This window comes from Kryptolebias marmoratus, linkage group LG11 (genome assembly GCF_001649575.2).
Source record: "Kryptolebias marmoratus isolate JLee-2015 linkage group LG11, ASM164957v2, whole genome shotgun sequence".
In the NCBI taxonomy this organism is placed as follows: Eukaryota; Metazoa; Chordata; class Actinopteri; order Cyprinodontiformes; family Rivulidae; genus Kryptolebias; species Kryptolebias marmoratus.
The window spans coordinates 22,032,974-22,049,290 of NC_051440.1; the positions used below are offsets into that span (position 1 = coordinate 22,032,974).

The following is a 16,317-nucleotide window of genomic DNA, read 5'->3' on the forward strand; positions in this document are numbered from 1 at the left end:
GACAGAAGCAAAAACATACAACCAACAAAACAAACGCAAAGAAAAGATGTTAGAAGTACCAAAAACACTAAAAAAACAAAACAAAAAAACAACAGCAAGTACGAAAAAAGCTGCAAACTCACTCCACAAAACTGAAGTGCACCAGACCACAAGGGGCACTCGAGGTTGGTTAATGCATATTCACTCAGCAGTGTCTTCCTCCCATCTGACCCAGTTCTGACAGTGCTGCCACCTCTTTGTTCTCCCTCCTCCTAAACAGGGTGGTTCACTTAGAGACCATCAACAAATTACTGAACTAATGACACTCCATAAATAAAAAATAAATAACCTCCATATCATGAACCTCTGACCAAGCGTTACTGTTGAATTGTTTCATTAGACTGGACAAATAAGACACACCTAACTGTATCTGATTTTAAAGCATTTTGTATTTTTTACTAATATGTTTATGAAAAATTAGTAGTTTTTTTTTTCTTAATAGCTTCAATGTTTTGAGATCAGGTGATAAAAAAATTAGTGTTAAATTGTTTCATTAGACTTGACTAATAAGACACGCGCACCTACTGAAACATGTCAAATGAGGCTTTTAGGCATTATAGAAGGTTTGTTTTCTGTAGCAAACAATAGTTTCTAAATATTCTAAATTCTAAATTGAAAAAGTGGTTTATAATCCTCTAGAAGAGTCTCAGTGTGCGAAGGTTCTGGCACCCCACCAACTAAATACTGCTAATATTGTAAATGGCAAATGCTTTTTATAGACAGTCTTCACTTCTTTTGGACACCTCTGCAGATCACATTTAATTAAGCTGTCTTGCATGAACAGCAGGATTCAGATCTACCCACAAGTTTGCAGTAATATCACTCTAAGGGTTTCTCCTGAAGCCTAGGAAATAAGAAGTAGTCACTCTTGGTCTGCCTGTGTCTGTTTATGCAAGGTTGTTTTTACCCATTTTTGCTTAAAAAAAAAAAAAGAAAGAAAAAAAAAATGTACAAAACATTTGCATATTCATCATTTGTCCAGAACACACATCAAAGTACTGCAGATGACTGACAGGAGGGGTTCCATTTGGATTGTGATAAATCTCTGGGGATGACAAAAAGTAATAGAAATGGAGCCGAGCAACAGGATTCATTCATTCTGCAGATGGAAACTATTGCAAGTCTTTTCCGGGCCTTTGGTTACAGATCATGTCATACACTGGTGTAAAGCTGAAGACCTAAATGCAGGCAAGGCATCAGGAACAAGTAAAACATGAAATGGTAATATTTATACAATTTAAAGCAAGGGCATAATTAGTAGGGTGCCTTGAAACAGACTAAGTATGACATAAAAATACAAACAAAACAAAATTTAAAAAAAACAAGATAATATATACAAATTAAAGGTCCAGAAGTCCTTGAATGAATGCATATTGGACTAAGATCATCTTATTTTGAGACTTGACAGTTTTAGCCCTTTGGATCAAAGCCTGAAAATAATATTTTGCACAATCTCACGTGATATTGCAAGATGTCTTTTCTGGAGATGGTGTTGTAAATGATGCTCAGTTATTGCTACATCAAAATTTAGCTTTAGAGTTATGGCTCCTTTTATGTCGGCTAATACTGATTAGCTGTGGCAACCATCTTGAATTGGATTGCCTCTAAAAGTTAACTAGTTGTAGATGTGCACCAAAAGTTAACTTTCTGAAAGCTTGATCAAAGTTTGTCCAGTGGTTTATGAAATATTTGGTAACATACAAATAGGATTATTTCAACAATGATTGCTATATTTTAAAGCAAAAATCTCATGCAAAGACTAGCATTAGCAGTACATGTTGAGAATGACTCTCAGCTACCACCATACCAAATTTTAGCACAGTATCAGTACTGTTTATCCAGTAATTACTTTGTGAAACTCTGTTTCATTAAAATTTGTCCAGTACTTCATGAGACATTTTGGTCAAAGACACATTTCCAGACACGGGCAAAAACAGCATTGTTCACCTTTGCCTTTTGGTGGTGGTTGATAATTAGTGAGAAAAGTAATGAATATTGCATGAAATATGTGATAATAAGAAAACTAAGACTCAGAGTTCAGATAAAGCAGAAAACATCTTTAACAGGTTCAAACTAGAAAAGAAAAAATGGAGACAAAACAACAGCAGGCCAACATTTAGGAGGCTATTTTGTAAAATATCTCTGCAAATTATTGTACCGTTTGTGTGTGTGTAGAATGCTAAAAGGCTTTGGATAATCATGTGCTTAATAATTAATAATGTTCTATTATACATTACAAAGGCTACTTCGTCTTGAAGTTGTTCTGTTTGCCCAAAGTTGTACAAGTGTTTTATCTTAAGCGCAAGTTAATTATGAAAGTTCATCCAACAGAATGAGGTTTGTGTTGATACGCAGCAGAAGGCAGGAAAAGAAAGTCGCATGTAAAGAAACTTTAAATGAGAAGTGAAGTTGGCTTGCTGACTACTTAACATCACAAACAGCTCAATCCCTTGAAGCTCTTGCATCAGTCAAAAGCCCCACTAAATCCTGTGTGTTAGACGTGGCTTCCTTCACCTGCCTAACCACTGGAAAGTAAGAGGGAGGAGAGCAGAGAGGTTTGAGGTTGAGTAAAAGAAAAGATACTTAATGCAGCATATAAAAGTTGCATTAAGTGCCTCATAAGGACATTACATCACTGCATGCTAAATCTTTCTGAGGTGGTATTACACATCTGGCCCTTTAAATCTGTTTGTGGAAGTGCTGTCAAGGGAGTCGTTGCTGTTTTCTTTTTCTTTTCTTTTTCAGGGGATGAGGTAGTGAGGATGTGGACGGTGGTGTCATGTTGTTCAAAGATCAGAGCAGGTTCAGATCTCAGGGTGCAAACAGATCTGAGCATCTACCTTGACAACAACTCTCTTTAGAAAAACAAAACATAAAAGTTCAGACATCCTCTGCAGTATATTTTCAGTTTCTCTCTTTCACTGCCAAGAATTATTTAAGCCCTGATAAAAAGAAGCGCAAAAAAAATACTGAAAAACAGTATTTGTTTGAAAGAGCAACATAATAAAAGCTAGAAATTATGAATTCCCAGTAAATGATAACCAAACAGAGAATGGATGTGAGCTCGTAAGTATTCTCACCCAAGCCCATTGAAGTGTTTCATATTGACATAGCAGAAGCTGTTCCATCAACGCTCTCCACCAGCAAAATGTGACAATTCAACTGTGAACGCACAACAGTCATACATTAAACTGGCAACCCAGATACCAACCCAGGAACAGACCGTCATAACTATTTTATGTGGGCTGTGGCAAAAAAAAAATAGCTTACCCTCCCCCTCCCCACAAATGAGCGTGGAATTAATAGGGCTTTCTGAAATTTAGGTTTGCTTGTTTCCTCCCATGCTGTGAAAGAATAGGCTGTAAATATTGAACTGACGTGGAGTCAAGTAGGGAAAGAAGAACAGCAGCTGAGATGTAGGACTGTTAGAAGTTAATCTTACGAGTAATTTAACTCTCCTTTCCTTTCCTTTGCTTTCCTTGTGTATTAGCAAGTCTTCCAGTTTTTAAATGATCTTTTTATTCTTCCTTCACTGAACTCCATTTTCTTTGGAGTTTCTTTTCTTTTCCTCTTCCTTTCAAGTGGATTCATTATATTTTTAGGCATTCTGGATTATGCTGCCAAGATGAAATAATTAAAGGTAACCTGTAAGCAAAATTTAGACTTATTGTGAAATTCCTCTTCATTTGTTCCTATAAAGCAGTTTTCATGTATGAGAACACAGACGAGGCTCGGGGAAATTTGTATGCAAATTGGTTCAGATTTTCTTTTCTACAATTGCTGTTTACATGTTCTTGACACTGGAAGATTTTTGGCTGTAGATGCACTTTCACAGCAGGCATAGGAGCATCCATCTTGAGTGTACAAGAAGTAGGACATGATGTTAAAATTCGTGAAAATCTGTGTGAACTTTACAGCACATTGAGATTGGTGTTTTTTTTGTGTTTATTATTATAAAATTTAGTCTCCATATCAACTGGTGAATAAAAGCTTGAAGCTGCAGCTCTTACCAGCTCACACAAATGGCATAAATGTTCAAAAAGAATAGCAGTTCATTTGTTTGTTTAAGAGATGAACTTTTTGTGGCCATATGTTTTAACTTTTCAGTCTTTATGTCACTTCCAGAATTTATGCCAAATAAAAATAAAGATTTTATCCAAAACTCTAGCCTGAGTAATGCTGCTCATAAACTCACAGTATGTTCTTTTGAAGTTTTGACGTAAAGCAAATTAAAGAAAATGATCTGTTTTGATAAAAGGCATGGTCTGGTCATTTTTAATGTTATGGTCTGTCAGATAGTTATCAGTAGTTAGTATCTTATCTGCCATGACTTCAGTCATAGAGCACGGAGTATGGAGAAGAGGGGAAAAGTTTTCATCTAGGCTAAGCTAAAAATGACCAGACCATCTCTTTAATTTTTGATTTACAAGTGGTTTGACATTGTTATACATTTTAATCTGTATATTTTAAAATCCCTTCAGTGAGCTGCAAGCAATAGAACATGTATTTTGCAAAGTGTTAAAGCAATAATTTTGCCTGAGCAACATTTTTATATAGTTCTCTTTTTTCTTTGACAGTTCTTCATTGTACTGCTGATAATTCTTCTGGCAGAACTGATATTGCTTATCCTGTTCTTTGTGTACTCAGATAAGGTAAGTTCAATTTTTCTCATACTATTTTCTTAAACATTTTGCCACACATGCAAAAATACAACATTACTTAGAAAAATTGAATGTTATTAAATACATAAAAAAAATAATAAATAGGAATGAATGCATTTCACAATGGATTAGGTCACAGTTAAAAATAAATAAATAAAATAACTTTTTGATTTTGTTAAGATTTTGTCAAATCAACTTTTACATGTCTTATATTGGCATGGCTATGATGTAAAGAGGTTGAATTCAAGAGTTGGAGCGGCCTAATTAAAAACATTTCCTGCTCTTTGTACAGGAAAAAGACATTTGGAAAGGGAAGTGCAAAAGCATGAAAATTGAGCAAGAATGGGGGAAACATTTTATTTTCAAAACCACTGTTTATCTTGTCGGTTTTAATAAATGTACTGAATGTTTTTTTCAAAGAAAAGATAAAGCAACTTTGTGGTAAAGTTAGTCTTTCAAAGTTTTGTGCACACACATCCATATAGGGAAAGCAATAAAAGGCATTAGTGTGATAAACTTGTCCATTTTCCAGTTGCTTTCAGGGGTCAGAGTTTCCTTCTGCCTTTATATTTAGTTGTTTCTAAAAGTAGGAACTCGAATGTCTTCATTCTACTCTTAACGCAGCAGTCAAAGGGCACACCACAAAATGCAGCACCAGTTGCCTCCCTGTAATTAGTCAGGCACATTTCCCATGACCTCTATGAGGTCAAGTCAGGTAAAAATGTCTGTGGGGCGACAACAGATGAGGATATATAAAGCTGTGGATATTGTTGCAGACTAAGTTCTCCTGTATGTCTGTTTTAATCACACCACAAATGCTTCATCCTGAAGAAGACGTGTCTTTTACTGGGCAAGCATTAAAGACTTCTATTTGTTTTCAAGGACACATTTGTAATAGATGTTTTTTTTATTTTTTTCAAGTTTCTATGTCACACAGCCCTCGAGACATCAGCTAATTCCTTGTCTTTTTCGGAGGTTATTGCTCAAACTTTGCCTCTCAAGCAGATAAAAGAATTCATTTAGCAGCCAATTCATTCTCAGATTTGGATCAGTTCTTGCAGGCAAAGCATGTCAGGAGTAAATTTGTTTGATGCCTTATCACCAAAATTTTACTGGGAATACTATATATATTTATATAAAAATGAAAAAAAATATGATTCCTTCAGGGGAGTTTAAATGGATATCCTCTTGACTTCAGACTAGTGCCCTCCCATCACCTGTGAAATCAGAAAAGATTGCAGAGTGGAGCTCTGGGTTTCTTAAATGAGAAACTAAATGAGTCTGCATTAATAAAGTATTTAGTGTAGCTCTGGGAAAACTCTCTCATTCACACAAGTTCTAGTGAAAATCCACCATGCTTTGTGTTTGTCCCATCTCACAGAATTACAGTGTGTTTAGACTTAATGGGATGTGAAACTGCAATAATGTGGATCAAGAGCAAAAATATATTTCCTTTATTGGTCTTCAGATGTCATTGAAAAGCAAAGCCATTACAGCAAATTATATGTTTTGGGAAATGACTTTTTTTCTTTTTTTTTGACAGCTTCCAAACAAGATGTTGTTCAAATGTAAGGGGATCGTTTCAGGCTGTTACTCAGACAAGATTATGTGGTAAAGATTGACAGGGTTGTTAGGATGGCAGGATCAGATCAAGGGCAAATGGTGTACATCACATAAGGGCATAAGAAATTGCTTTTTGTCTGTTTCTCTCCTCAATTTCCTTATCTTAAGTGGGATTTTGTATGCCGTGTGAGGCTCTCTTCATCTGCTGCTACAGGCTGTGATCAGAGGAATTGCTAAATCACTTCTCCTATTTGATCCGCTAATCACAAGGCATTTATTAACTAGTCTGGAAAACATACAGATGTTGGCAGCTCTTAAACATGTAGCAACAAGCTTGCAAAACAGAAACTTTAGTCTTTTAAATTGGTCATACTTCCAAGTCATAGCTGACACCTTATAGAAACTGTGATCCTTCTGTGTCACAAGCTGTTCACTAGATCACTTACAGCATTTGATTTAGCTACAAGAACTTGCTTTTAACTTGTTCTCTTTTTTATTACCTTTATTTACACAGTTATATCTGCTTAGGAGGCATTGTTTCCGCCTTCCTAATGGAGAATTTCTGTCTCATCTTTCTTAGCCTAGCAGTCCTGCTTCTGGGTTCACGTGGGTAGTACTTTTTTCCCCTCCACGGCCCGGTGATGTTAATTCTTCTGATTAAATGCCATGTAGAGGCGCGTAGTATAATAAAGGCCGACCCTGCAGTTAGCAAGCAGCTGACTACAGCAGATGACTGGGCTACAAACCAGATTACAGCCATCCGTCTTTAACGCTTTGACCTCATTGCGCCTTCGTCGACCCAGCACGCTTAGACAAACACTAGAGAAGGTTTATTAGCTCAGAATAAGAAAGACGAAGTGTGTAGCAATGAAGCACATACAAGGGAGCATAAGGAGGAAAAAAGAAAGTAGGTGAGGCAAGGGAAGTAGTGGTAGAGTGAAAGGACAGAATGAATGAAATAAGATATCAAAGCCAGGAATGGAAAGGTGAATGAATGTGTGCACATTTTGAGAAATATGCAAAATAGCTGAATGAAGGCCTCTTAGGGCAAACTTAACACATATAAAAGAGGTATCATTTTAAAATAAAATTTAAAAAAAAGTCAGCAGGGAAGAATTAATGTCATGGATGAAGGTTAAAGCATCATTGCATGAAAGACGAGTTTGAAGAGCAGCAAAGGCTGGGGCACATGTCACATTTATCTCTCTAACAACACCACAAAGCAGGAAGCACATCTATGTGTTGCACTTTGTAAAGGCAGAAATGTTCAGTCGTTGGTCATGCATTATTTTGCCAGACCAATTATAGAGTCAGAGTGGGGGTCTATCTGTGGATCTGTCAAATGCCCAGGCCTCAGGCTACTCAGCACAGGCTTGCAGAGCAACTCAGGGAATTAAGTGTCCTGGTTAATGATGTGCTGCTGGGAACCTCTGACTTTGATGCTGTTTGTCTCCACATCATTTATTACACTTTCAGGGCTTTAAGGGCACTCGTTTGATGCTGTGCAATGAGAGCAAGACCGAAATAATGCTATCTTCTTCATTTCTCAGGAGTCAAAAGATTTGACAGTTCAAATCAGTGTGCTTTGTGATCCAGTAATAATCGTGGAAGGGAGGATATGAGAACAAGTTATTTTTGAAGCAGGTGAAATAACAGAAAGTGAGATTGTGTTTGTTGGAAATAGTTTGTGTCAGAATTGTATGCAGTAGATGATAAAGGATGGGGCTTAATTGCCTGCTTAGATTTTGGATGTAAGGTAACACTCTTAGCTGACTGAAGACAGGCCAACAATTCTTTTGTGATATGACAACACAGGAACAAAGCTTTTTTTTTTTTTTTTTTTTTCCTACAAAAACATTATAATGTGAGACCATCCTTTTATGACTGTGCTATTCTGAAAGCATCCAATTTAAAGGCAAGTGAAACAATCCTCCTTTTTATTCTGCTGAATTGGTGTCATTGTCATGTTTTACTTCTGGCATGATTTATGGAGCTGGTTTTCATAGAAAATTGCAATTTATTGTGATGAAAAGTCATGCACCTTAATTTGCTCAATAAGGATTTACAATACATCATTACAGTTTATCGCATCATTACAGTTTATCTCAGGCATGACCAAAGTGGATTTTAAATGCAGCTGTTTATTTGTCCAAATAATTATCTTTTTTATTTTTTTGTACAAAAAAAGAAACCATTAACCATCTTGGCAAATAATGAGTGCAGATGGTTACAGTGTTGTGTATGTGTGGCACATAAATCAGTTCAAGTAGTTTTGGCAGATAAAATTGACAGTAAGCCAAGCTGGGTTTGAAAAAATAAGCATTATTATTATTAATATTATTATTATTAAAGGACTTGAGCATGAGTAAACCAAAAAGTGTGATTCAAAGAAACAAAGCTTGGGAAACTTTTTATTGTGATTCTAATGTTCCCCTTGGCTTAATAGCATTGTAACTGTGTTGGCTAATTGTTTTAAATGAGCCAGCATTCATTTTCAGTTTACTGGTTCTCTTTCAACATTGTCAAGCTACAGTAGGCAAATCTAGTCTTTAAAAGTGCTGAGCAACCCTGAAACAACTAGTAGTTGAGGTTAATTAGGCGCAACTGATCGATGATGTTGATCCTAAAGAGCTGAATTTGTAAGTTGACATCTTTTAGCTTACATGTTACCCCAATTTACTTATCATAAGCTCTCATCCAGCCCCATAAGCAGTTTAAATTAAAGACATAGTATTCCTTTAAGGAATACATATCATGTCAGTTTTAGACTAAGATTATTTTAAGCTGAGAAGTGATGGAGTTGTAGTCATTTTAGTCAAACCTTGAAAACAATGTTAGGTCCATGCAATATTAGGAGATGACACACTCAGAGTATGTGTTAAGAATTATTATGATATTATTATTATTATTCTGTAAAACTGACTGTATTATAGACGTTTTTGCGTTTGGTAAGATTGATTTGCTGTGGCAGCCACTGTGAATCAGGTTGACTTCAAAAGTTAATCTCCTGTAGATGTTTACCCAGTGATTACTTTTTCAAAGTTTCATTAAATGTCATTCAGTGATTCATGAGACATTGTGTTAGCGGTACTGTCAAATGAACCCACACAGACATAGGCAAAAACCTTATTTCTCCACCTTTGCCTTTGGCAGTGGGTAATTACTGTATAATAAACATTCTTTACATCTTCTTTTCTTTTCTTCTTATTCTTTTTAAACCAACACTGAGGTCATAAATACACCCAAACTTTATAATTTTGTCAGTGGCACAGAATACTACCAAATTTTAAAGGTTTGTAGCTGGCTGTATAAGAACACACATCCTGTACTGTAGGCCATCTGTGAAACCCATTTCACAGATGGCCTGTCTTTTTTCCATTTAGTTGTGTTCATAGTGGTAATGTGTTTACTGAGCAACTTGCATAGTTGGCTGATCCCCCCCCCCCTCCCCTTTTTATGTGAATTTAGACCCTGCAAGCTATTTAAAAGCTGACTTTTTTATGTGACAAATAGAAACAATTACATGACTTTGTATGAATATGTGACCAACTCAAAAGGCTCCCTTACACTCATCCTCAAAGGCACAAATACCCAAGAAATCAGTTGCCTAAATGACAGATGTGACATCTGCTGTCCAAAAATTCCAATTTGTATTATTTCAGAGCCTTGAAACACTAAAAAGATCAAAGGTTTCACATTTTTGAAAACAGAAGTAGTTGAATCTGTCATGTACTCTAGTAATAAGTATCCAGCGTAGATTTGCGTAAGCACAGTGACAGGTCCCTGTGTACCTGCTCTCTGGGGTGTTGCCACGTCACCAAATATGCAGCCGAGTTCAGACAGAAGTAAGTTCTCACACTGGAATACCTAATGCATCATCACTGGGATCAGCTGCAGTAAATTTAGGGGAAGTTGAGAAAAAAAATCTACCTGTGACCATTTGGTAATGTCAGCAGAATCTATAATCACAGGCTTTCGTGATGGGTGTTCAGACAGTATGTCAACCACTTTATTTTTAGGGGGGGTTGTGTATAAAAAGAATACTGCTTCTTCCATTCTGTCAACATGTATTTCCACTTGTCTTTTCTCTCTTTTCCTCTCCATTCTCTGTGTTGTCCCAGCTGGCTGAGCTGAACCCTTTAGATTTCTGTGATGAATGTGCTGTCCTGTCTTGCCGAGCGCAGACATGGTCAGCCTGGAGGAAACCACGCGCTTATCTATGTAATGAGAAGTATGAGCTGTGTCTCAGGCCTTTGTCAACATGCCACACATGACATATTGCATCAATGCCCTTTAGCAACTTTCAGAGACGATTACTAAAACCTAGAAGCTGCCACTGTATGGTGTTGGTGGATGTTTTCCAGCACCAGCTACACAAGCTTTAGTCAAGAAGTTAGCTTTTTCATCAGGGGAAAAATAGGCTAATGCAACAAAAATGTGTTTGTATCTTCTTCTTTTGCAAGAGAAAAAATGGGGCAGAGTGTTGCATGATCAAATCCATCTTTCTGAACTCATTTGTCTGCCTCTCGTTAGCTGTAAATCTGGAACATTAGGTTTTGTTTCAGGCTGTAACAAAGACTTGCACACAGGAAATGGAAGATACACACAGACTTATTGGAGATTCTAAAGAGGATTTTTTTATTTTTTTTTTATTGTGTGTGTGTGTGTTGGGAGGGAGGGGGGGGTCTCTTATGACTGTGTCAGTGCGAGGAGTCAGTAATGAGTGAGCAACATCACATATAGCCTGCATGGGGAACAGATGATAAAGGATGGAAAGAAAGTACAAGGCAGAGATTGATGAGGGTGTTTTTTATCTATTTTTTTCTGCAAAAGGACAGATATGGTAAGACCAGTAGCTTGAGGTGCAAAACACAGATCTTCTGTTTCTGTAAAGTAAAAGAGTAAGAAAGAACAAAGGCGCCACCATACGCCATAAGAAGTCAAGAAGTCGGTTCGCGGTCATGTGGTTGCATGATATTGAATTTCGAGCACATCTTTCATAGTTCATGAGACACTCAGATCAGAACTCCCAGGAAGCTCTTTCTACCTCCTACAGCATTAAAAGGGATTTCTTCCTTCTCAACTCTCCTGTCCATGTTTTGCTGGAACAGTTGTAAAGACGGCTGTATTTTCTAACAACCTCAGCCAGCTTCTTCTCAACGGAGCACAAGAATCAAAATGACTCCATTAAAGCTCACAGGCTTTTCAGCATAAACACGCCCACAACAACTTCTGACCAATCACACAATACTTGGCATAACCCCCTGTTGGAAAAAGCCAGGGCCTTGTGTCGAGAAGTGGCAGACGAAGCTGCTATGAGAACAAAATGATTCAATTTTCATCACGCAACAACGTGAATGAGAGCCGATTTTGTAACTTCACATGGAGGATGACTTTCTTTAGAGCTTTTTGTTCCTTCCCATGAATTACTGGACCAATCCATTTGAAGCATTATGTTTTCTGTTTGGTCACATGCTGAGCAGTTTATAGAACACAAGTTGAGCTATAGAAGCCTTTATCTAATAAATAAATCTTTAAAATAACAGTCAAGATGACATTACAAACCAGCTGTTTCAATTTTACTGCTTCAATTTTTTATTTTATTTTATTTATTTTTACCTGAAGGATTTAATAACACTTTTGAGCTGAATAGCAGTCTTCTGCCTGGGTAGGAAAATGAAAAAATAGCTGAAAGCACCTTTCTATGTAAGGAGGTGATAGACATGATGAGCCTCTTTCCTTGCGTGCACATTTTTAAAAATACATATTCCTAATGACACTTTTAGGTCAAATGCATTAACTATAAAAGCCAGTGGGATTCTTTTGTCACGATTTAAACTCATATTACCTGTGAACACAACATGGTTCTGGAACTGCATGTCATTTTGTTCCAGTCATAATTACCTCGTCTCTAAAAAGCCTCTCAATCTCTCCTGCTAGTTACCAGATCCTCACAGGCATAGCAAACTGCAGGGGAGCTGAGTCTCTGATTTTGTATTTTCATTAACACATCCAATGAGATATTAATCTCCACCAGACATGATACAACCCTAGGAAAAATGTTGGGGTTCAGTCAAGAGGAAAATGATTTGCTGGCACTGCTGAAGGGTGTGTTGAAAGGAACACAAACTGTTAACATCATAAAAGTCTGCATCACGGTAGCAGTTTCATTTTCTATGATAATCCAGGAAAAAAAAAAAAACTTTTCTCAAAACTTATTTTGCTATTAATGGTTAGTAAAAGATGATCAAATATACAATAAAAGCCTAAAAGTAAAGATGAAACACTAAAGATTTAACTGCTATATTTTTGAAAGTCAAATTTATGGTAACTTTTTCCAAGGCCTCAGATCTTATAGAGATTGTTGAATCTTTTGCTAGGAAGGTCAAGAAATGCAAATTTCGAAAATAAGACCATTTTCTTCTTAAGCTTAAGTCATGGATACATTAAGCAGGTGTCCAACATTTTTTAAATTAAAGCCTAATATTCCATGAAGGAATGCATATCACCCTTTCATGCCAGAGTTTCAGACTAAGATCATCTTATGGCAAGAAATGACTGATTTACTTAAATGACTGACTTAATTAACAATATGCAAAGTCTCATGAGCTTGCATGATCTGTTAGCACCTGGAGCATGTGTTGTGAATAACTGTCAGCTACCACCACACCAAATCTTAGCTCAATATCTGTGAAAGTAACTGAGGTATAACCATTTTTGTGTAGGCCAAGTTTAATTAGCTGTCATGACCATCTTGAATTGGACTGTGTGAAGTATAATCAAACTTTGATTGCTAAAATGATGTTACGCTTAGCTTATGATCAAATAAAACATATGTGCTTAATTAACTGAAAGGAGTGAATGGGGCAGAATCACAAAAGAAAAGCTGTGTAAGTGGGGTGAGGGAGGCTCCAGGACATCATGACATGGGCGAGTGAGATTAGGTAGCTGTCCTTGAGACGGAAAAACAAGCTGCTGCAGCTGTTTGTGTGCAGAAACCCTGGTCCTGGGCGCGGTTTATAGTGTAAAAAGAAAGGTAACAAAATGAGGGAATTACCTCAGACACAACTCGTGATTTTGGTGTGTGTGGCGGGGTTCACCGGGGTTTGGTGAGTTGTCTGTCTCCATTCAGCTGAATGTTTAATGAATGTGTGAATTAATGATTAATGATTGAACCTCTGGTCTGAGACTCATTTGTGTGTCCGTATTTTCTGCAACATCAAAGTTCCGATTAGGGAAACAAAGTAGTGTGGTCAAATTCCTCTGAAAGGATTAAATACTTGTTTCCTAACAACTGGCACCAAAAGGTAATCAGTTGTAGATATACATCCAATAATTACTTTCTGAGAAGTTTATCAAAATCTCTTTAGTGGATTATGAGACATTTTGCTAACAGACAAACAGGGTTGACTCCAACACTTTGGGCCAAGGTTTTAAACAAAGATCTGTTGGGGATAATGCTCAGCTATAACCACACCAAACATTTGCTCAATATCTGTAAAATGACTTGTTATAGTCATGTTTGTGTGAGATATTTTGCTAATGGTGCAGATAAACAATCACACACTAACACACAAAATTTTACTCTGACTTTTGTCTCTCTGTAACAGGCAATCATTCCAAGCTTTTTCAGTTCAATATTTCTTCAGCTTGTAATATAACTTAGAAAAGACTATAATTGCTGCAAAGGTCAGTATGAGATCATGTATACAAAGAACAATTTACAGGATAACTGCTTGTTGGCTTGCTAGGAAAGAAAACTTAAAAGTCTATCTTTTAAAAACACTTTCAGTAAGATTCTGAGAATGCAGGAGTTGTGGTGTGTGCTGTACATACACATGCACAAATATTATAGGAAGTTTATTTCAGGATCAGGAGAGGATCAACTTTGTTTCATCCACAGAAGACAATATAATAACCAATGTTTGATAATGAAAAGCTTAACACATCTGATTTATTTTGAGAAGAATCCTACATCCTAATACATTTTAAATAAACCTGTTTTGCTGCAGTAAGCAAAAAAGTATGTTTTGGAAGAAAAAAAAAAGACAGCCTCTCCATCTGTTAGGCACTGGAGGTGTTGTGTTGCAGCAAGTGGCACAGGAAATATTGTGCCTGGAAGGGGAAAATGGATTAAGTTAAATACCAATGAATTTTGTAAGCTACCATCACACCTCCACCTAAAACGATGAAAAGAGATTGCCTTGGATAATGAACCTTTATGCACCTTGAAGGATTACCTCAAAAGGCACAAACTGAAGATTTTTTGCACGGCTCCTGCTGTCTCATGGTCAAAACACCATCACAAATTTGTGTGAACAACCATAAAAAAATACCAAACCGAATGGTGGATGCATCTTGCACAAGTAAAAGGCTTTTTTTTCCAAAAGAGGGACCTAAAATTACCACAAAAGAAGTGACGAACTTAAATTACAGCAAGCACTTTTTCTTTACCAATTTTCTTGTAAACCAGGTTATTTAGCTGCTGTTCTTTTCCACAGATTTTTTGTTTCCCTGCTGAACCTTTAGATAAACACTTATGATGTTTGACTCAACACCATTAGTCAATTCATGAGGGAAAAAAGTAAATGCATAAACAGTCACACGCAGTCCTCTAAAAGCCCTCACTGCACAGCATGGACAATGACATTATTAGTTGTATTTGTATGAAAAAGATGTCATTTTGAAAAGAGCAAAACATGTGAATGCAGAGCTACAAACACTCAAGCTTACAATGTCTTCTCCAGCCTTTAGACCACATAAAGTCTCTAAAGAATGCTATTACTCAAATGACTGCTCTTGCTGAGCCAACCACTTTAAAATAAGGTCTTTAATGAAGGCTAATGTTTTCTCTTTATCTCCAGGTGAGTGAGAATGCTAAGCAGGATCTGAAGGATGGGCTGGCTCTGTACAACTCAGAGAACAACATAGGCCTGCGAAATGCATGGAACATCATCCAGGCAGAGGTGGGTAGATCTTACATCACACTGAGCATTAGAAACATCAGCATGAATGTTTAATCATCCAGATGCAAAGTTCTATACTGAAATGTTCCAGATGATGTATTTCCAAGCTTGTAACTGGAACATTAATGTGACGTTAAAGCTCTAAACTGGCTGTTGAAGTACGGATCAATCCATTCTTTTAGTCCTCTTTAAGGAAATGCATTAATAGGACATGTTTTTAACATAAGGTTTATTTGTGGCTTGTCTGGACTGCTAAGAAGCATAAACTAATCTTGTGTTAAATGTGTTTCTGTCATTCATAGTGGAAGTGCTGTGGTGTAATAGCTTACACTGACTGGCACGAGGCTCTGAAGGAGAAAGTAGTTCCTGATCGCTGCTGCCAGGAGCATTATCAAAACTGTGGGCGTAACTCTACCAACACATTTTGGAACGGAGTGAGTTGACTATAATGTAAATGGTTATAATGCAAAAGCAATTTATAACAAATATGCTGAATGCATATATATATATATATATATATATGATGGGCCGATGGGCCGATGGGCTACAGCCGCAGAAGACCACAACGTGTGCCACTTCTGTCAGCTACAAACATGAAACTGAGCCTAGAATTCGTACAGGCTCACCCAAACTGGACAGTGAAAGATTGGTAAAACATTACCTGTTCTGATGAGTCTCGATTTACTGGACACCAAAGCACCTTTGGCATTCGATTGAATGAGAGATTTACATCATGGATTTCCAGGTGACAAATCTGCAGCAACGGCGTTTTGTTTAGTTTTTCACACGATATTATTCAAAAATATGTTCACTATGTGATATGACAGATGTTGTTCATCTTAAATGGACTTAACCTTAATAAAGAATTGGTATAGATTAGTGACACACCTGTATTTTACTCTGGCGTGATTCATGAAGGGGTCTATTAAGGACAGACACAAAAAAGTTTAAGTTAATCAAAAGCCACAAAGCTAACACAGACAGATGTAAAGAAACAAAATGTCAGGCAGAATACTCAAACTTAACATGAAAGAATGTAAAAAGTGCCCAGAAGAAAATAGAAAGCAACTTCAGGCACCAAATAACTA

The 16,317-nt window shown here is 36.8% G+C and overlaps 1 protein-coding gene across 5 annotated transcripts in view; it reads left to right on the top strand.

Annotated features, from left to right (window-relative positions):
- The window catches only part of tspan9a (tetraspanin 9a), a 165,363-nt gene that overhangs the window by 135,354 nt on the left and 13,692 nt on the right, over nucleotides 1–16,317 (top strand). For all 5 annotated transcript variants that reach the window (XM_017419038.3, XM_017419039.3, XM_017419040.3 and 2 more), the window contains 3 exons: nucleotides 4,617–4,691; nucleotides 15,128–15,229; nucleotides 15,532–15,663. In XM_017419038.3, the coding sequence (XP_017274527.1) occupies nucleotides 4,617–4,691; nucleotides 15,128–15,229; nucleotides 15,532–15,663 (309 nt within the window). The remainder of the gene's footprint in view (nucleotides 1–4,616; nucleotides 4,692–15,127; nucleotides 15,230–15,531; nucleotides 15,664–16,317) is intronic.